General features: G+C 37.8%; 1 protein-coding gene across 1 annotated transcript in view; it reads left to right on the top strand.

Annotated features, from left to right (window-relative positions):
• LOC127845199 (vacuolar protein sorting-associated protein 53 homolog) overlaps positions 1-21,046 on the top strand; it is a 55,878-nt gene extending 34,832 nt beyond the window's left edge. The window contains exons 12-19 of the mRNA XM_052376000.1: positions 2,069-2,311; positions 3,735-3,971; positions 6,047-6,125; positions 6,559-6,707; positions 7,863-7,932; positions 12,824-12,909; positions 19,192-19,243; positions 20,921-21,046. Of these exons, the coding sequence (XP_052231960.1) occupies positions 2,069-2,311; positions 3,735-3,971; positions 6,047-6,125; positions 6,559-6,707; positions 7,863-7,932; positions 12,824-12,909; positions 19,192-19,243; positions 20,921-21,046 (1,042 nt within the window). The remainder of the gene's footprint in view (positions 1-2,068; positions 2,312-3,734; positions 3,972-6,046; positions 6,126-6,558; positions 6,708-7,862; positions 7,933-12,823; positions 12,910-19,191; positions 19,244-20,920) is intronic.
• Positions 21,047-23,048: the final 2,002 nt, after the last annotated feature.

Raw genomic sequence — 23,048 nt, 5'->3', positions numbered from 1 at the left:
TATATTTATGATTAGATTCGATTGATACTTTGACAAAACAACTCTTACCTGACATACCACAATAGACTCCACCCAAACCATCCCCCATGCCCCCCTCAATCCCCCCCATTATTTATTATTTTTATTAAAGAATATCTAATAAATGACCACCTCACCCTCATACTATACCCCCCCCCCCAACTCCCCACCCCAAACAAAAAATGTGTATGCCCCCGGTAGGGTGGCACATAGCAGTTGAACTGTCCGTCAGTATGTCAGTATGTCTGTCCGAAAAAAACTTTGACATTGGCCATAACTTTTTCACTTTTGAAGATAGCAACTTGATATTTGGCATGCATGTGTATCTCATGGAGCTGCACATATTGAGTGGTGAAAGGTCAAGGTCATCCTTCAAGGTCAAATGTCAAATTTATGGTGTCTGTCTGTCCGAAAACTTTAACATTGGCAATCACTTTTTCAATATTGAAGATAGCAACTTGATATTTGGCATGCATGTGTATCTCATGGAGCTGAAAATTTTGAGTGGTGAAAGGTGAAGGTGAAGGTCATCCTTCAAGGTCAAATGTCAAATATATGTCGTCTGTCCGTCCGAAAACTTTAACATTTGCCATAACTTTTTTAATATTGAAGATAGCAACTTGATATTTGGCATGCATGTGTATCTCATGAAGCTGCACATTATGAGTGGTGGAATTCAAGGTCAAGGTCATCCTTCAAGGTAAAAAAATAAAAATCAAAGCGGCGTTCTCATGAAGCTGCACATTTTGAGTGTTGGAAGTTTTAGGTCAAGGTCATCCTTCAAGGTCAAGGTCATCATTCAAGGTCAAAAGTCAAAAAAATTAATCAAAGCGGCGTTATCATGAAGCTGCACATTTTGAGTGGTGGAAAATAAAGGTCAAGGTCATCCTTCAAGTTAAAAAAAACAAACATTTCAAAGGGGCGTTCTCATGAAGCTGCACATTTTGAGTGGTGGAAGTTCAAGGTCAACGTCTTTCTTCAGGGTCAAGGTCATCCGTCAAGGTCAAAGGTAAAGAAAAATAATTTCAAATCAGCGTTATCATGAAGCTACACATTTTTAGTAGTGAAAGTTCAAGGTCAAGGTCATCCTTCAAGGTCAAGGTCATCCTTCAAAATCAAAGGTCAAAATAAAATATTTTTAAGCGGCGTTATGAAGATGCACATTTTGAGTGGTGGAAGTTTAAGGTCAAGGTCATCCTTCAAGGTAAAATTTTTTTTAAATAAAATTTCAAAGCCGCGTTCTCATGAAGCTGCACATTTTGAGTGGTGGAAGTTCAAGGTCAAGGTCATCCTTCAAGGTCAAGGTTATTTTTCTAGGTCAAAGGTTAAAAAAAAGAAAAAATCAAAGCAGCGTTCTCATAAAGCTGCACATTTTGAGTGGTGGAAGTTCAAGGTCAAGGTCATTCTTCAAGGTCAAGGTCATCCTTCGAAGTCAAATGTAAAAATAATAATTTCAAAGCGGCGTTGTCATGAAGCTGCTCATTTTGAGTGGTGGAAGTACAAGGTCAAGGTCATTTTTCAAGGTCAAGGTCATCCTTCAAGGTCATAGGTCAAGAAAATAATATTTCAAAGTGGCGTTCTCATAAAGCTGCACATTTTGAGTGGTTGAAGTTCTAGGTCAAGGTCATCCTTCAAGGTCAAAGGTAATTTTTTTTTTTAAATCAAAGCGGCGCAATAGGGGGCAATGTGTTTCTGACAAACACATCTCTTGTTTTTTTCAAACATGGTTAAAAAACACAAATATTTATTTTTATTATTTTATTTTTGAAATACCGTCCAACCATCCCACACAAGAATCCCCTCACCCAAAAGAATATTTTGTTTGCATTTTTTTTGCATTTTTGGAAGATAATGTAATAAATGACCACAACCCCACACTATATACCCCTCTCCACTTCACCCCACCCTCCTTTGTGATTGAAATTGAGATAGGTCCCTACACCTTTAAAAAGAAAAATAGATGAGTGGTCTGCACCCGCAAGGCGGTGCTCTTGTCTTAGAATGCAGCGATAAAAAAACCTGTAAATTCCAGTGTTGTTTTGCCCTCTAGAAACCTAGCCGATCTGTTGACGAGATTCCTTGAGGATTTCCGCCAGTATGGCACGCCGAGGATCGAGTCAGAGGAGGGCAGCAACGTGTTGCCTAGCAGTGCCGACCTGTTTGTTTGCTACAAGAAGTGCGTCGTCCAGTGCTCACAGCTCTCCACAGGGCAGCCCATGGTTGACCTTACGAGAACATTCCAGAAATATCTCAAAGAGTACTCCGTCCGCATCTTGCTCAATAATCTGCCCAAGTATGTCTGTCATTTGTGGTAAAATGTGTTGATGTTGCTTTGAACCAGTGCTTTCCACATTAATTTTTGCAGACGCTCATGGTCGCTTAGGGTTTAATTAGGGAGGGCTGCCCCTTACAGATGTTTTTATGCCCCCGGTAGGGTGGCATATAGCAGTTGAACTGTCCGTCAGTGTGTCCGTCCGTCCGAGAAAAAACTTTAACATTGGCCATAACTTTTTCACTATTGAAGAAATGTCATCTAAGTAACTGGCCAAGATTACACCCGGTATCCATCAACAGTCATCTAAGTAACTGGCCAAGATTACACCCGGTATCCATCAACAGTCATCTAAGTAACTGGCCAAGATTACACCCGGTATCCATCAACAGTCATCTAAGTAACTGGCCAAGATTACACCCGGTATCCATCAACAGTCATCTAAGTAACTGGCCAAGATTACACCCGGTATCCATCAACAGTCATCTAAGTAACTGGCCAAGATTACACCCGGTATCCATCAACAGTCATCTAAGTGACTGGCCAAGATTTTATCATGGAGGTGTTCACCATAGGGACAGATGTTGGTGGAAGTTTAGACAAAGCAAACACACTGCCACAAAATCTGACAATTATGGCAATTATGTCACGCTTCATCAGCATAATTTACTGCAGGTATTGACTGCCTACGAGTGTTGTAGCTCATTAAAAGCGTGCGCCATCATGGTTCAATATTTATTTTCCAAAACAACGAGGCTGTTCCTTAATACGGATAATACATGTATCTGCTCTAAAAGATATCCAAGTCGTTATGATTTTAAGAATGGCTAGTTTTAGTAACTTAACAAATACACTGCTCAGAAAGTGCCATGGAGAGGGACAGTTAAATGGCCTGTGGAACGCACTGGAACCCATATATAAACATGTCATCTCCCAGAGCCTTTCTCTTGGAAAACGGGGTATAATGCATGTGTGTTTAGTGTCATCTAAGAATAGAAAATGTAGTCCCCAGAAGCTTATTAGGGACGACTTTTTACGCCTAAACTGGAGTTTTGCTAAAAATACACTTAAGATTATAAATGCCAAAAAAGTGAAAAGTGTTGTCCCTGATTAGCATGTGCAGACTGCATCAAGTCCGCATGACCAAGAACGCCCCTCTCCCATGTGATCTCAAAAACTACTTGAAGCAGCACTCTGTCCGCATCCTACTGAATAATAGGCTTGTCTGGGAAAACTGGGTTTCATGCATTTGCATGGGCTAATCAGGGACAACACTGCTTTCATAAAAAAATTGTATAAAGGAGGTCACTTCAGTCTAGACTGAAAGTGGCGACTGTGTTTAGCCTGTTCAAACTGCGTAGTCTTATCTGGGATGGCTCTTTACGCACATGCATTAAGCTCACTTTATCCCATAACAACACTCATTTCATCTTCCACCTTTCAGGATGTCAAGCCAGAGCAGCAACATCACATCAGCCTCAGGCCTCATCCAGTCGATCCTGAAGGAAGGGGAGGTAAGCAAGCTGACAGAGGAAGAGCAGTGTCGAGCCTGCGCGATCCTGTGCACCGCTGAGTACTGCATGGAGACTACACACCAGCTGGAGGAGAAACTAAGGGAGAAAGTAGACGGGGAGCTGGTGGCCAAGATTGACCTGAATGCTGAGCAGGATCTCTTTCATAAGTATGGGCATCCTTGAAAGAATTTAGAGAAATGTTTATGGGTGTAATAGCTTGGAAAAGTGTTGATACAGGATTACCCAATACCATTTGTCTTCAGTGTTATTATTAACCAGGTTTTCCGAAGGCAAAAACTGGTTATTAGATTGGCATTGTCGGCGGGCGGGCGGGACAAGCTTGTCCCGGCCATAACTTTGTTGTTCATTGTGAGATTTTAAAATTATTTGGCGCATTTGTTCACCATCATTAGACAGTGTATCGCACGAACGAATTACGTCGATATCTCCAAGGTCAAGGTCACACTTTGAGTTCAAAGGTAAAAAATGGCCATAAATGAGCTTGTCCGGGCCATAACTATGTCATTCATTGTGAGATTTTAAAATCATTTGGCACATTTGTTAACTATCATTGGACGGTGTGTCGCACGAAAGAATAAAGTCAATATCTCCAAGGTCAAGGTCGTCACGACTAAAAATAGATTTATTTTGAAACAAAGGGGGCTTATTATAAACAATCAGTTCAGTTTGAGTTGTCTTCCTTTATTAGACTTTTTTTTCACATTGAAGACCTGGTTTTGTGACAGTTTTGTCCCTTGTTTCTGTTGGATAAGTGATCAATACAATCACAGAGTTATAATAACAATGTTTTCTCGTCTTTCTCTCTCTTATTTGGATGTAAAATCCAACTGTATACTTTTCCTTTTTTATTCATTTGATATCCATCTGTAAACAACTTTCTGTAAGTGTGACATCCAACTAAACTATCTTTCAGTGTTATATTCAAATGTATTATCTTTCTGTGTAGTATCCAACTGTGTTCTCTCTTCTTTCAAAGTGATATGCAGCTGTATTTTCATATTTTCAGTTTAATATCCATCTTTATTATATACCTGTTTAATGCTTTTAACAAAATACAGGTTGTATAAATCGTTGAAATAAAAAATCCTGTATTACGCTACTCGCTGTTTCCAATTCCGTATTACCATACTAGCCGGACTACTTCGACCCATTTAATGACGTCACATTACACGCACCGAAAATAGAAATATTTTATATTACGAAATATATTACGTAGTGCATCGTGTGACGTCATTTCTGTGACAAAACACAATAGTTTTATCTAAACTCTGTAAGGACATGTCGGACGTGGTGTTTTTTAACAGTAAACTGTGTGTTAAAAATGTATTTTGGAGTGTGTGTTTATCATGCATGAATGAATATTTCGATAGGAATACAATAAAATAGTGTGGTTTAAACTAAGTTTCGATAAAGACATGGAAGATAGAAGTGGAAGTGCGTATCGTTTAAACGTTTTTGTTATAAACATCGGATTAAAGTTGTCAACTTAATTGTTATAAAAATTGGATTAACGATGGCATTAAGGTAAGCGTGTCGGAAACCTGTGTTTTCCCGGTTCGAATGTTTACACGTTAATTTACATAAACTGTATTCATACGCGTCTTAAATAAACTATGGCGTACCGTTTTAGTCATTGTTTTGTCAGTTTTGTTTAAGTAAAAAATACATTTGTTAACTGTTTTCGTTAGTTGTTGTATATAATAAAAGGAATATTACGCTTGTCAATTGTTCCAAGTGTTTGTATCACTCTCGTGTCTTGTGCTATTTCGCATCACACTCGAGGCTCCGTCTCTCGTGTGATACGTCATCACACAAGCCACTCGAGTGATACAAACTCTTGGAACAATTGGCTAGTGTAATATTCCGTATGTATAGTCTTTTTTATCAATATGATACCCAACTTAAATATTCTTATTTTCATTTTGATATCCCCCGATTTTCCCTTCTTTGTGTGTGGTATTGAATTGTATTCACTCTTCCCAAGTGTATTCTCTTCTTTTAGTGTGATATCCAACTGTTTTCTTGTGCTTTGTGTTATATCTATTTCATGCTTTTATTAGTGTGATATCCAACTGCATTCTCCTTTCTATCAGTGACATCCAACTGTATTCAGTGTGATATCCAAAAGTGTTCTAATTTTTCCTATCAGTGTGATATCCAGCTGTATTCTCATCCTTTCTTTCAGTGTGATATACAGCTGTATTCTCATCCTTTCTTTCAGTGTGATATCCAACTGTATAAACATCTTGGTCCAAGATTTGGAGACTTCCTGCGAGCCTGCCCTGGCAGCAATGAGCAAGGTACAGAGTGGAATTGTGAAAAGATTGTGTTTGTAACTGTAAAAATTAAGAGTATTTGATGTTCACTTGTCATCATTCTAAAATTCATTTTTGTATCCCTATTTCTTCTAGTGGGGCTTTAAACTTACAAAGAATGAAAGTTTTCATAGAAGCAAAGTCATTTATCTTGTTGCTTAATTATTATTTCATGGAAATAAATAAATGTATCAGTGGTATGATTTAAGATCAACCTCAGGAGAGGAAAATGCCCCCCCCCCCCCCCCACACACACACACTTCATTTCTATATAGATTTAGCAAAGACATTTTTGGAAAATACGTTTGACATTGAAAAGGATGAAATCAGATGAAAGGAGGTGAAATTATATCCCTGACTATAAGCTGAACAATAATCAGTTTATGCGCGTCACTACTGTATGTGTTTGTTTGGTAAGATGTCCTGGTCGTCAGTAGAGGCGGTGGGGGACCAGAGTGGCTATGTGACCGCCATCACGGGGCACCTGAAGACTGCTCTGCCCCTCATCAGGGACAACCTGTCATCTTCACGCAAATACTTCACACAGTTCTGTATCAAGTTTGCCAAGTAAGTCTAGCTTGTAACTTCATACAGTTCTGTATCAAGTTTGCCAAGTGAGTCTAGCTTGTTACTTCACACAGTTCTGTATCAAGTTTGCAAATTGAGTCTAGCTTGTTACTTCACACAGTTCTGATCAAGTTTGTCAAGTAAGTCTAGCTTGTAACTTCATACAGTTCTGTATCAAGTTTGCCAAGTGAGTCTAGCTTGTTACTTCACACAGTTCTGTTTCAAGTTTGCCAAGTGAGTCTAGCTTGTTGCTTCACACAGTTCTGTATCAAGTTTGCAAATAAGTCTAGCTTGTTAGTTCACACAGTTCTGTATCAAGTTTGCCAAGTGAGTCTAGATTGTTACTTCACACAGTTCTGTATTACGTTTACCAAGTTAGTCTATCTTGTTACTTCACACAGTTCTGTATCAAGTTTGCCAAGTGAGTCTAGCTTGTTACTTCACACAGTTCTGTATTACTTTTGCCAAGTAAGTCTAGCTTGTTACTTCACACAGTTCTGTATAGATGTTGGCCAAGTGAGTCTTGCTTGTTACTTCATTCACACAGTTCTGTATCAAGTTTGCCAAGTTAGTCTAGCTTGTTACTTCACAAAGTTGTGTATCAAGTTTGCCAAGTAAGTCTAGCTTGTTACTTCAGACAGTTCTGTATCAAGTTTGCAAAAAAAGTATGTTGTGCTTGTTACTTAACCATTTACCATTCACATACTCACTGTGACCTGTTTGTAGTCCCTTAGAAAAATTAAATTAGATTTAAGACCTTTCTTACAGGATTCATGTTTGTAAGCTTTCTTTTTCAACCCTAAAATACTGATGAGAAGCAAACAGCATAAAATTTGAACAGGCTGTTCTGGTTTTATGCTGGTTGCATATAGCCATTTTCATGTTTGCATCTTAGCTGGAAAGGGTTAACACAGTTCTGTATAAAGTTCGCTAAGAACATGTTTTTCAACACATGATCACTGCTCAACAAGGTAAACCTTTAAATCTTATTTATGAGTGTATTGCAAATAGATAATGGAGAAAATAACTATAAACATAAAAAAGTATGCAAAAAACATAAACAAAGCGATGTTCATTTGTAACATTTTGAGTTCACAATTTGTGCAGGTTAATTTGTTATTTGATATTAGCAAGTTGTTATATATCTTTTTTCAGTGTCTTCATTCCTAAATTTATTGGCAGCCTGTACAAATGCAAATCTGTTACTCCAGTCGCAGCCGAACAGGTAAATTTATATGTACAATATACATCCACCTGGCAAAAATTACCTTTTAATGCTGCACTTTAAAAACAAAAAATGCTAAAGAATATTTAGCTCACCTTATCACAGGACTCTTATTGTGAGTTATTGTTAGCATTTTTAGCTCGACCATTATATATGAAATATATATAGTGGAGCTATCCTACTCACCCCGGCGTTAGCGTTCCCGTTAGCGTGCAAATGTTAAAGTTTGCGTACCACCCCGAATATTTTCAATGTCCCTTGACATATTGCTTTCATATTTTGCATACTTATTTACCAACATGATCCCAACCTATAAACAAGAGCAGAATACTGTATCAAGCATTTTGTAAGAATTATGGCCCTTTTTTCACTTAGAATATGCATATTATTGATAAATCTATGTTAAAGTTTGCGTACCACCTCAAATATTTTCAATGTCCCTTGACATATTGCTTTCATATTTTGCATACTTCTTTACCAACATGACCCCAACCTATAAACAAGAGCAGACAACTGTATCAAGCATTTTGTAAGAATTATGGCCCTTTTTAGCTCGACTATTATATATGAAATATATATAGTGGAGCTATCCTACTGACACCGGCGTTGGCGTTGGCTTTAGCATTGGCGTGCAAATGTTAAAGTTTGCGTACAACCCCAAATATTTTCAATGTCCCTTGACATGTTGCTTTCATATTTTGCATACTTGTTTACCAACATGACCCCAACCTATAAACAAGAGCAGACAACTCTATCAAGCATTTTGTAATAATTATGGCCCATTTTCCACTTTAAAAATGCAGCAAATGTTAAAGTTTGCGTACTACCCCAAATATTTCCTATGTCCCTTGACATATTGCTTTCATATTTTGCATACTTGTTTTGACAGAATTATTGCCCCTTTTACACTAAGAATATGCATTTTATTGATAATTCTATGTTAAAGTTTGTGTACTACCCCATACTTCTTTACCAATATCACCACAATCTATAAACAAGAGCAGACTATATCAAGCATTTTGACAGAATTATGGCCCCTTTTATACTTAGATAATGGAACATTTTGCTTAAATTGCCATAACTTCTTTATTTATGATCAGATTTCATTAATACTTTGACAAAACAACACTTACCTGAATACCACAATGGATTCCACCCAAACAATACCCCACGCCCCCCCCCCCCCAAAGATTCCCTGCCCCCCCCCCTCCCCCCCACCCCACCCACCCCCAATTTTTTATTTTTTCCTTTTTTCATTTTTGAAAGACCGTCTTATAAATTATTGCATATGAACAATTTCCCCATGATGGCTTACGTTATACTGTCAAGCACTCGAATAGTCGAGCGCGCTGTCCTCTGACAGCTCTTGTTATGCCCCCGGTAGGAGGGCCTATAGTGATCAGACTGTCTGTCCGTCTTTCCGTCACACTTTGCGTTTAGGTTTCGAAAAATGCTCATAACTACTGTGTCCCTTGAGATATAACCTTCATATTTGGTATGCATGTGTATATGGTAAAGGCCTTTCCATACGCACACAAATTTTGACCCCTGTGACCTTGACCTTGAACTAAGGGTCTGCGTTTAGGTTTTGAAATCTGCGTTTAGGTTTCGAAAAAAGCTCATAACTTCTATCAAGCGTTTATAGGGGGCATAAGTCATCCTATGGTGACAGCTCTTGTTTCACTTAGAATATGCATATTATTGATAAATCTATGTTAAAGTTTGTGCACCACCTCAAATATTTTCAATGTCCCTTGACATATTGCTTTCATATTTTGCAAACTTCTTTACCAACATGACCCCAATCTATAAACAAGAGCAGACAACTGTATCAAGCATTTTGTAAGAATTATGGCCCTTTTTACATTTACAATATGCATATTACTTTAGTTACATTGCCATAACTTCTTTATTTATGACCAGATTTTATTAATACTATGACAAAACAACACTTACCTGAATACCACAATGGATTCCACCCAAACAATACCCCACGCCCCAACCCAGAATCCCTGCCCCCCTTAAAAATTTTTATTTTTTGCTTTTTTTATTTTTGAAAGATCATCTAATAAATGACCACACCCCACATTATACCATACATGCCATAATTTTTTAGGACCAAAGCGGGACATTCCATAAAAAAAAAATTGTCGGGACATTTGACCCAAAAGCGGGACACCTAAAACGATTTATCATTCCACCTTTACTGTAGTCAGTATAGTACTAACAAATACTCTTGATACTTTTATTTAAGACATTAAACATCTGATATGAAGCATGGAATCTAAAACATAACAATAACAGTTTTATAAAATAAGACAATAGCAAACAACGAGGATAATATTCATCTTTTTAGAGTACAAAATCTAGAACATTACGACAACAATACTCATAATATTACTTTCAATGGCAAACATTAACGCAGGGGAGGCTATCCAGTACACTGAAAGTACGGGTTACAGTAAACTATCTACCGAACAGTTACATCAGTTACACACGGAATGCGCGGCTGTACACATTACAGAGGTAGGTTTTTGGTGGAAGCAAACCGTCTTTGTGTTCATTTTAACTCTCAACAACGCCTCAACCGTTTTTACACCAACAAAAACAAAATGACAAAAGAAGTCTATGGTTGCTTTACTCGAATTATTTTTCTCTAATGTTAATAATCATATTTTGTTTTCTTCTTATATACACAGATTAAACTGAATTGTGAATTGTCAGGCGCTGTATTGGGGTAGTGTCAAACTGTCATGAATAACAACACGTTGTTTTTATTACAATAACATAAGACAAGATGGGTACCACTTTTACTGTTTGTTGCGATGTTTTTTTTTAAGCATGTATCCATGCGCAGTTTGTTACTTGTCAATTGTCGCGGCTTTATTGGAGTAGGGTCAAACTGTCATGCATAGCACCTCGTGGTTTTTAGCTTAATTGGAGTAGGGTCAAACTGTCATGCATAGCACCTCGTTGTTTTTATTACAATTACACCCAATTACACTAGACAGGATGGGTATCACTTATTGGACTGTTTGTTGCGATTTTGGTATATTGCACATTCGGATTATCCCGCTATTTATGAACTAAACATTGAATGTAAAAGACTCATTAATGACGTAGAGTTAATTTTACAAAACAATTGTTTTGTAAACCGTTTCAAACAAATACAAAATTAAACACATTTTCAACATTTATTTCATTATAATACAACTATCGATAGCAATAAGCGACCACTATCTTGAAGACCACCATGGTGTAAATGCCTGATGAAATCAATAATTAGCCGATAAATCGCTGATAAGGTGTCATAAACAACACTGGTACACACGATAAGTAGAATCGGACTGTTAATTGGGGGCAATAAAGGGATTAGCGGGGGTAAGTGTTAGCGAAACAGAGCTTGAATAGCGAATTTTATTGGGAACCTATAGACCTTACATCGTTTTTTACGAATGTCGGGACAAATCGTCTCATATCGGGACGTTGGGACAAAGGACCCAAAAGCGGGACTGTCCCGCCGAGATCGGGACGTATGGCATGTATGATTATACCCCTCTCTCAATCCCCCCTCCCCCCCCCAAGGGGGTGCTGTCAAGCACTCGAATAGTCGAGCGCGCTGTCCTCTGACAGCTCTTGTTTTGTCTGTTGTAAAATTTTCTTTGTTAACAAGTGTGATGCCACAGTTTTATGAAGGCCACTATTTTTATGCCCCCGGTAAGGTGGCATACAGCAGTTGAACTGTCCGTCAGTCAGTATGTCAGTGTGTATGTCAGTCTGTTCGTACATCCGGAAAAAAACTTTAACGTGGGCCATAACTTTTGCATTATTGAAGATAGAAACTTGATATTTTGCATGCATGTGTATCACATGAAGCTGCACATTTTTGAGTGGTGGAAGTTCAAGGTCAAGGTCATCCTTCAAGGTCAAAGGTAAAAAAAAAATCAAAGCGGTGTTCTCATGAAGCTGCACATTTTGAGTGGTGGAAGTTCAAGGTCAAGGTCATCCTTCAAGGTTAAAGGTAAAAAAAAAAAATCATTTCAAAGCGGTGCAATAGGGGGCATTGTGTTTCTGACGAACACATCTCTTGTTGGCTCTATCTCTATGATTTGGCCCATTGATAAATGACCAGGGGTCAAAACTGGACTTTGCAGTGTAATATGCAATTTGGATAAATAATAAAATACAGAAATATACACTCAGGTTAGCGTTCATAGGACCATCTTGTTTGCTTGTTTTTTCAACAGATTTGTTTGAGAACAATGCTGCATTCACACATTTATTTCCATTTTGATGCATTGATACTTTTTGTTAAGTGTTTATTAAACACTTAGTTAAAGTGTGTATTTGTTCATTGAAATTTAAATGAAGTTTCAATATTAAACACTTAGTTAAAGTGTGTATTTGTTCATTGAAATTTAAATGAAGTTTCAAATCAATCATTTAAAAAAAATGTGTTAAGATTATTTTTTGATATTTTAATTGATTGTCACAATCTAATCGCCTTAAATTGTTCACTCCTACAATAAGATGATGATCATGTTTGTGATAGATTTTACCTGTGCTCTGGAAAAAACTGGGCTAAATGCATATGCCATAAGTGTCATCTCAGATTAGCCTGTGCAGTGTGCACAGGCTAATCAGATTATCAGGGACAACACTTTCCACCAAGACTGGATTTTTTTTAGAAGATACTTGGTGCAAATTTAAAATTTCACAACAGCAGAGTCTTTCCCTGATAAACTTGTGGGGACTTTAAAGTCTAATGTGGAATGCCACTATGCATAAGCAGTCTAATCTGGAATGCCACTAAGCATAAGCATTGAGCCCCATTTTGCCAGAGTGTGGTTCATATATAGTATAATAATGATAAATAGTTGACTGTTTACAGTTGCTATTGGACACACATTCCCTGAAGACCATTCTTCTAGATCTGCCATCTTTAGGGTCCAGCATATCTAGGAAGGCTCCAGCTAGGTAGCTATTTATACCATATGGTAAAGTTTATGAGACTTGCTCTCCGAAAACAGGGCTTAAAGCATGTGTGTACAGTGTAGGCCCAGATTAGCGTGTGCAGTTGGCTCCACTTCAATGATTTAAGTTTGTTTCAAGTAAGTCTCTTCAAAACAATTTATTTATTCAGTCTAGGCGGTAAATGATGTCCCGATAGCCTGTGTGGACCGCACAGTCTAATCTGTGACAACACTTGATGTACATGAATAAGCCCCATTTTCGTAGAGCGCTCCTCATATGTTGTGTTACTATAGTTTGAACAAATGAGAAACTCATCTGCCTCATAAATATGAGTCATCATCATTCTCTACAATTGAAAATTACATTTTTAGCTCATCTATTTTTTGAAAAAAAATTATGAGCTATTGTCATCACCATGGCGTCGGCGTTGGCGTCGGCGTCCGGTTAAGTTTTGTGTTTAGGTCCACTTTTCTCAGAAAGTATCAATGCATTCAATGCATTCAAACTTGGTACACTTACTTACTATCATGAGGGGAATGGGCAGGCAAAGTTAGATAACTCTGGCGTGCATTTTTACAGAATTATGTGCCCTTTTTATACTTAGAAAATTGAAAATTTTGGTTAAGTTTTGTGTTTAGGTCCATTTTATTCCTTAAGTATCAAAGCTATTGCTTTCATACTTGCAACACTTACTAACTATCAATAAGGGGACTGTGCAGGCAAAGTTATGTAACTCTGACTGGCATTTGGACGGAATTATGGGCCCTTTATACTTAGAAAATTGAAAATTTGGTTAAGTTTTGTGTTTTGGTCCACTTTACCCCTAAAGTATCATAGATATTGCTTTCATACTTGGAACACTCGCAAACTATCATAAGGGTACAGTACAGACAAGTTGCATAACTCTGGTTGTCATTTTTACGGAATTATGGCCCTTTTTTGACTTAGTAACTTTGAATATATGGTTAAATTTTGTGTTTCGATCCACTTTACTTCTAAAGTATCAAGGCTATTGCTTTCAAACTTCAAATACTTTCATGCTATCATGAGGTTACTGTACCTGGCAAGTTGAATTTTACCTTGACCTTTGAATGACCGTGACTCTCAAGGTCAAATTATTAAATTTTGCTAAAATTGCCATTACTTCTTTATTTATTATAAGATTTGATTGATACTTTGACAAAACTACTCTTACCTGACATACCACAATAGACTCCACCCAAACCATCCCCCATCCCCCCCGTATCCCCCCTCAACCCCCCCCACCCCCAAAAAAATTTTTTTTTTGCATTTTTTGGCAATTTTTCCCCGCAATTTTGGAAGATAATGTAATAAATGTCCACACCCCCACACTATACACACATCTTCACTCCACCCCTCCCTCCTTTGTGATTGAAATTGAGAGTCCCGTCAGCTTTAAAAAGAAAATAGATGAGCGGTCTGCACCCTCAAGGCGGTTGCTCTTGTTTAACTTGCAAAGTGATGCTTCTGCTTTTTATCCACTGCCAAAAGGGGTGGGATATAGAATTGGCATTTTCCGTTCATCCATCCGTCCGTCTGTTTGTCACAAAGACTTTTGGTCTTTATCTCAGAAATTATATAAATATCAACATGAAACTTCATGGGTGTATAGATATCAGTTTTGAGAAGTGCCATTCACAAGAACCATAACCCTAGACTTTCTTATAATAGAGTTATTGCCCTTTGTTGTTTTTGTATGATGTAACTTTTAAGGGCTATATCACAGATACCATATGAGACTTCAACATAAAACATCAGGGATGTATTGTTATCAATTAGGAAAAGTGCCATGCACAAAAACCATTACCATTCACTCTCTAAAATAAAAGTTATTGCCCTTCGATGTTTTTGTATGATGGAACTTTCCTTGGCTATATCTCAAATATAGATTTCAAAATGAAACTTCATGGGTGTTTAAAAATCAATGGGATGAAGTGCCATATACAAGAAGGCATAGTACATGCCAGAAATTGTCAGGTCCAAATCGGAACATTCCATTTAAAATGTCGGGACATTGGACCAAAAGCGGGAAACCTAAAACGATCAATCATGCCACCTTTACTGTTGTCAGTAATATCATTACTTACAAAACCTCATATTTTCTGGCAAATATTGACGATAAATAAGTTTTAGAATTGCATGAACACATACGTTCACCATTTTCCGTAAGTAAACATACATGTGCACTATGCGGATGAATCCATAACGTGAAATGTAGGTCATGCATCTATTTGACGTCAATTTGGGACAGAGGCATGTGTCATCGTTCAACGCGATGTGCGCTCATCAAGCAATGTATTTATTCAACCAACCATCAATTAACTCTAAGTTTAGACTGATGCAATACTTACAAATTATTTTCTGAAAATCGGTCAAAAACGATAGTAAATTTATATGAAACAACAATATATGTATCGGTCAGCGCTCAATTTGTTTGATATACAAAACTGGTGTTTTGACAGGTTTTTAAGCCTCAGGTGGTATAATACACAGAATACCGGGTAATAGAATCTTTGGACTTGATTTGGGCAATGAAATACTAAAGAAGTCTGCGTTTAATTCACTACGATGCATCTATCACTAGCATTTATCGACCCCTATCATACAAATACCATGGTATGAATGTCTGATAAAATCAATAATTTGCCGATAGAGCATTGATAAGGTGTCAAAAACAACACTGGATCACTCGACTAGTAGATATGGTTTGTTAATTAGGGGGCAATAAGGGGATAAGCGATGGTAATTTAAGCCAGACAAAGCTTTAATAGCGAATTTTATTGTGGCCTTATAGAACATATGTCTTTTTAGCTCACCTGAGCACAACGTGCTAATGGTGAGCTTTTGTGATCGCCTTTTGTCCGTCATCCGTCATCAACATTTTGCCTTGTGAACACTCTTGATGCAACATTTATTATCTGATCTTCATGAACATTTGTCCGATTGATACCTCGACTGAGTTCGAAACTGGGTCATGCTGGGTCAAAAACTAGGTCACTAGGTCAAAAAAAAGAATAACCTTGTGAACACTGTAAAAGTCACATTTGATGCCCAATCTTCATGTAACTTTGTCAAAATGTTTGTCTAAATGATATGTTGGTTGAGTTAAAAAATGGTTCCGGTCCGTTGAAAAACATGGCCGCCAGGGGGCGGGGCAGTATTCCTTATATGGCTATAGAGAAACCTTGTGAACACTCTAGAAGTCACAATTTTTGCCCATTAATCATGAAACTTGAACAAAACATTGGTTTCATTGATATCTTGGACGAGTTCAAAAATGGTCCAGATCGGTGGAAAAACATGGCGCCAGGGTTGGGGCAGTTTTCTCTCTATATATATAGTGAAAACATGTGGACACTCTAGAAGTCACATTTCTGGTCCAATCTTCATGAAATTTGGTCAGAACATGTGTTTTCCGGATATGACGGTTGAGTTTGAAAATGGTTCTGATCGTTTAAAAAACATGGCCGCCAGGGGGGGGGGTCATTTTCCTTATATTTATATAGTAATAAAAGCTTGTGAACACTATAGAAGTCACATTTTTTGCCTAATCATTATAATTTTTTTAGCTCACCTGAGCACAACGTGCTCATGGTGAGCTTTTGTGATCGCCTTTTGTCCATCGTCCGTCGTTTGTCGTCCGTCGTCAACATTTTGCCTTGTGAACCACTCTAGAGGCCACATTTATTGTCCGATCTTCATGAAACTTGGTCAGAACATTTGTCCCATTGATACCTAGACTGAGTTTGAAACTGGGTCATGCTGGGTCAAAAACAAGGTCACTAGGTCAAAAAAAAGAAAAACCTTGTGAACTCTGTAGAAGTCACATTTGATGCCAAATCTTCATGTTACTTTGTCAAAATGTTTGTCTAAATGATATGTTGGTTGGGTTAAAAAATGGTTCCAGTCCGTTGAAAAACATGGCCACCAGGGGGCGGGCAGTATTCCTTATATGGCTATAGAGAAACCTTGTGAACACTCTATAAGTCACAATTTTTGCCCAATCATCATGAAACTTGGTGGAAACATTGGTTTTCATTGATATCTTGGACGAATTCGAAAAGTTCCAGATCGTGTGAAAAAACATGGCCGCCAGGGGGTGGGGCAGTTTTCTCTATATGTATATAGTGAAAACATGTGAACACTCTAGAAGTCACATTTTTGGTCCAATCTTCATGAAATTTGGTCAGAACATGTGTTTTCTGGATATAACTGTTGAGTTCGAAAATCGTTATGTTTGCTTGAAAAACCTGGCTGCCAAGGGGCAGGGCATTTTTCCTTATATGGCTCTATATACGCTATAGTAAAATCTTGTTAACACTCTAGACGCCATATTTATTGTCTGATCTTCATGAAACTTGGTCAGAAGATTTATCCCAATAATATCTTAGACGAGTTTTAAAATGATGCCGGTGGGTTGAAAAACATGGCTGCCAGGGGGCGGGGTATTTTTCCTTATATGGCTATAGTAAAACCTTGTTAACACTCTTAAGAGTCCACATTTATTTTCCGATCTTCATGAAACTTGCTTAGAAGATTTTTTCCAATGATATCTGGATGAGTTCAAAAATGGTAACCTTTGCTTGAAAACATGGCTGCCAATGGGCGGGGCATTTTTTCCTTATATGGCTATAGTAAAATCTTGTTAACACTCTAGAGGCCACATTTATTGTACAATCTTCATGAAACTTGGTCAGAAGATTCACCCCAATAATATCTTGGAAGAATGTAAAAATGATGCCGGTTGGTTGAAAAACATGGCCACCAGGGGGCGGGGCATTTTTTCCTTATATGACTATAGTAAAACCTTGTTAACACTCTAGAGGCCACATTTATTTACCGATCTTTATGAAACTTGGTCAGAAGATTTGTCCCAATGATATCTTGGATGAGTTTGAAAATGGTAACCTTTGCTTAAAAAAAAATTCTGTCAAGGGGCGGGGCATTTTTCCTCATATGGCTATATATGGCTATAGTTAAAATCTTGTTAACACTCTAGAGGTTACAATATAGTAAAAGATTTCCTACACAAATTCAATGAAAATGCAATAACTTTAACGAAAATAAAGTCAAACTTTTGCGCATAGAGACCCTCATAACCATACCTTTTCTCGAAGAGCATTCCAAGCCGAATTGATTTAAGCAATAAAAAAGATAGGTCACGCGACATGTAAGAAAGAACTCGCCACGAATCAAAAGTCACTGTTTTACGGCCATCTATTTACCGGCTTCTATCCAGTTCATGAGGGTTTCCCGCCATCTGTCAAGTCTTATGTAGTCTCCAATCTTCAGATAAAAGAGTGAATTTCTAGTAAACAACAATGTTTTCCCCTGCCACATGCACACAGAAATATACTAAAATAAAGTCATGGCAAGTGACCCTACAGAGAACCGTGTCTTCAAATAAATGATGTTCATGTTTTTAGAGAGTATAGCATTGCACTCCAAAGAGATTTAGTATATTGTAACCTAGAGGCCACATTTATTGTCCAATCTTCATGAAACTTGGTCAGAAGATTCATCCCAATAATATCTTATAAGAGTTAAAAATTGATGCCCTTTGGTTGAAAAACATGGCCGCCAGGGGGGCGGGGCATTTATCCTTATATGGCTATAGTAAAACCTTGTTAACACTCTAGAGGCCACATTTATTGTCCAATCTTCATGAAATTTGGTCAGAAGATTGGTCTCAATGATATCTTGGATGAGTTGGAAAATAATTATGTTTGCTTGAAAAACATGGCTTCCAAGGGGCGGTCTTCATGAAACTTGGTCAGAAGATTTGTCCCAATGATATCTTGTTATCTCAGGTGAGCGACTTTGGGCCTTTCAGGCCCTCTTGTTGTAAGAATGTTGGAACAAATTGTGTCACATTGGGACACCGGGACAAACACCCCAAAAGCAGGACTGTCCCGCCAAGATCGGCACGTCTGGCATGTATGAAGAAGCATAAGCCTACACTTTTTAACTAAGAATTATTGCCCCCTTTGTTGTTTGTGTGTGATGTATGTTTTCAGTGCTGTAACTCAGATTCGCAAAAGAGTTCAATATGAAACTTCATGGGTGTATAGATACCATTGAGAAGAATTGCTATGCTTAAACTCAATTACCCAACACTTAATGATTTTTTAGGATTATACCGCATATCAAGGGTTTTGCAACCATCCATAAATCAAATTATTATGTGGGGATATTGATTCAACAAATTTGCTTGTTGTAAAGTATTGTTAATGTGGTTATGCTATATTTTCTCACATTTTACAGTTACATCAAAATTGTACAAAAAGGAATGACCAAAGCTGAAATGCTTCTGAAGGTATGTCCTAGCAAGTACAGGGAGAATCAATATTTTGGGCGTATTTCTGGGAAAACTGGGCAAAAATGCATGTGTGTGAAGTTTTATACCAGATTAGCCTGTTCAGTACTCACAGTCTCTTATCACAAAAATCCAGTCAAGGCGGAGAGTGTTGTCCATGATTAGTCTGTACTGCACAGGCTTATTGTGGGCGACAATTTATGCACATGCAATTAAACACGTTTTGCCAGGAACAATGCTCATTACATGGTTGATAACATTTACAATGCATTGGTTGTAAAATAATTGAATTGTCTCATTTACCACATTAAGCTGCATGGTTATTGAAAATCCCAACTTTTTCATATAATGAACCCACTGAGTTTGCGCATTTAAACATAAATATTATTGACTGAATCTAATCAATAAGTAGCAAAATGATTTCAATGTTTGGCGTGGGGCCGTAACGACGTTGATTTTCATTCATCTATAGCGAAAGGATGTGTTAATTTTGTGCTTAAGTCAGCGTTTTGCCCTTCAACAAAGATAAGACTGAAACTTTAAAATGGTTTTACAAAACCAGCGATAGAGGTGTGTTATGTTTTTAAGAGGGTTTTTCTATTACAGCTTATATATAATGTAACTATAACACAGTTGCAATTGAAAGAATTCAATGGCATTTTTTCTGCCTTTCATGTGTATGAAGTGGTTTAAAATTAAGGCCTCAGTTTAAAAGAAACATTTAAAAACAGTTTGTAAAAACTTAGAGATTTAAAAGAAACATTTAAACAACAGTTGTTAATACTTACGGCTTTTGTTTTATTTATGTCTCCTATTTCAAGTGATTATTGTTAGCTCGGCTGTTTTCGGAGGTATTGTCATAGCCAGCTCATCGTCCGGCGTCTGCCATCCGCGTCGTGCTAAAAAACTTAACATTTGCTCTTAAATCAAGTGCTTCCACCTACAACTTTGAAACTTCGTATGTAGCTGCACCGCTATGCGGTGCTCTTGTTGTATTGTTATGCCCCTGTTAAAAGGGGGGGGGGTTGTCAAGGAATCTAATTGCCTATGTCTGTCTGTTCATCCTTCTGTCTGGGAGATTTTTTGTTCATTTAAATAGTAATGCATGATCAGGAGGGACGAATTAAACAATAATGAGCCTCCTTTTAACTGGGCTTAATGCCTTTGTGTAAAGTGTCATCCCAGATTAGTCTGTGCAGTCTGTACAGGGTTATCAGGGATGCAACATTCACCTTTTATGTAATATTCAGTTTATATAAAGTTTCTTCTCAACTAAAACCCAGTTTAAGAAGAGAAAGTGTGGCCTCTGATAAGTCTGGTGCGGACTTTCAACAGGCTAATCTGTGACATCACTTTATTTACATGCATTATGCCAAGTTTTCCCACAATGAGGCTCTTATAGTCACCATGTGTATCCCATCGCCTGCTTATTTGAGTGCAGCCTTTATCTTCATAGGCTGAGTTTTTGAAATCCAGCAGAATGGTGGTTTCATGCATGTTCTATCAATTTCTAGTTTATTCATGGGGAATAATAAATGTTTAGCACTATCAACACATGCATTTGATTTTGATTGTCGCTCTTGGAAAATGGGGTTTAATATTTGTGCCTAAAGATTTGTCCCATATTAGCCGGTGCAGACGAGGCCCCATATATAGAAGCATTTGAATATTCTTCAGGTGATGATGTCACACCATGAGCCTGCCAAGGTGTTCATTGACAACTACCTGCGTCTCCTCTCTGATTCTCCTGACATTGGAGAGTTCCAAAAGGTCTTAGAAATGAAAGGTATGAAACATTACTAACTATAATTAACCCTTTACCATGTATTTATGCATTTAGATGCCTTTGTAGTCCAAATAAATTCGAATTAAATTCAAGACCTTTCTTACTAGATTATTAATGTGTGCAAGGCATTATTTCCACCCCTGCAAAACTAATGAGCAGCAAACAGCATAAAACCTTAACAGACCGCAAGTAGCTCGAGTTAATTTAGTTAATTTAGTTAACACCTGTTAATTTTAGCTCGTTTACGCGCAGGCTGTTATGGGTTTATGCTGTTTGCATATAGCCATTTCTCTTTCTTATGAGCTGAAAAGTGTAAGAAATGTCTAGTTGGGTTTAGAAATGCAACGATTCCATTCGATTCGATTACGATACCAAACCTACCAAATTCGATTCGATTCTTTAACATATATACATATAGATACGTGAAGTGGTTGTATTCTTCCTATTGATACAGCAAGGTGTAGGTTTTATCTTTACCTGTAATTACGACGCGCGCGTTTGCTAATTATTTTAGTCATCCAATCAATAAGCCCGTTACGGTCTACTTTCGGAAAAAAGCGTCAAAATGGCTGAACAAGTGTTGCCGACAATTGAAATTATCAGATGCGCCTAAGAAGCTAAAATCAAAAGTGTGGCAGTATTTTGGGTTTCGGGATGGTAGCCCTACCACTAAAGCAAAGTGTAACGGATGTGGCGTTCGCTAAGTCCAGCTCAACCACTAATCTAATGCAATATGTCAAACGCAAAATAACGTTGATTTAGCAAGACTAAGACTAAGAGGTCGCACAAGTGCAACTACTCAAGTCGCCAGCCAGAAAAGTAGTTATATTTCTGTTGGAGTTTTGTTAAGTTTATTAGAGAATGTGATTGTCCTACAGTAACAGGTGATGCTGTCATGGCAAAATGGTAGACATGCTTATAGCGGTTTTGGGTAAAACAATAATAATAGTGATAAACTACCATTCAACTGATTCCAGATACGTTCTTCTGATTATTTTTAGCTCATCTATTTTTTGAAAAAAAATTATGAGCTATTGTCATCACTTGGCGTCCGGTTAAGTTTTGCGTTTAGGTCCACTTTTCTCAGAAAGTATCAATGCTATTGCATTCAAACTTGGTACACTTACTTACTATCGAGGGGACTGGGCAGGCAAAGTAAGATAACTCTGGCATGCATTTTGACAGAATTATGTGCCCTTTTTAGCCGGATTTTTTCGAAAAATCTCGGCTTATAGATTGATGTTGTCGGTCGGGCGGGGGGCAGGAGGGCGGTGCGGGGGGGCGGCGTGCTCGAAAATGTTAAAGTTCTTATTTCATGGTATAACTTTGGTATGCTTGGACCTAGAGTCTTCAAACTTGACATGAAGGTTCGCCAGATTAACAGATGACCACTGGTCATTTCAAGGTCATTCATTTGAAGGTCAAGGTCACTGTGACCTTCAATAAAAATGTAAAGTTGTTATAACTTGGTAGGCTTGGACCTAGAGTCTGAAACTTGACATGAAGGTTGGCCATAACTAGTTTAGTTAACCCACTGGTCATTTCAAGGTCATTCCTTGAAGGTCAAGGTCACTGGACCTTGAATGTAAAAATGTAAAGTTCTTATTTCATGGTATACTTTGGTATGCTTGGACCTAGAGTCTTCACTTGACATGAAGGTTGGCAGGATTAACAGATGACCACTGGTCATTTCAAGGTCATTCATTTGAAGGTGAGGTCACTGTGACCTTGAATATAAAAGTTTAAGTTGTTATAACTTTGGTATATGCTGGACTAGAGTCCGAAACTTGCCCTGACTGTTGGCCATGAAACTAGTAAGTAACCAGGGACTTTCAGGTCATTCATTTGAAGGTCAAGGCACTGTGACCTTGAATGTTTAAAAATGTAAGTTGTTATAACTTTGGTATGCTTGGACTAGAGTCTTGCCACTTGAAGTCAAGGTTGACCAGAATAGTACGTAACCACTGGACTTTCAAGGTCAATTCATTTGAAGGTCAAGGTCACTGTGACCTTTGATGT

Source organism: Dreissena polymorpha, chromosome 1, assembly GCF_020536995.1.
Source record: "Dreissena polymorpha isolate Duluth1 chromosome 1, UMN_Dpol_1.0, whole genome shotgun sequence".
NCBI classification, from domain to species: domain Eukaryota; kingdom Metazoa; phylum Mollusca; class Bivalvia; order Myida; family Dreissenidae; genus Dreissena; species Dreissena polymorpha.
This window is presented reverse-complemented; position numbering and strand designations above follow the sequence as displayed.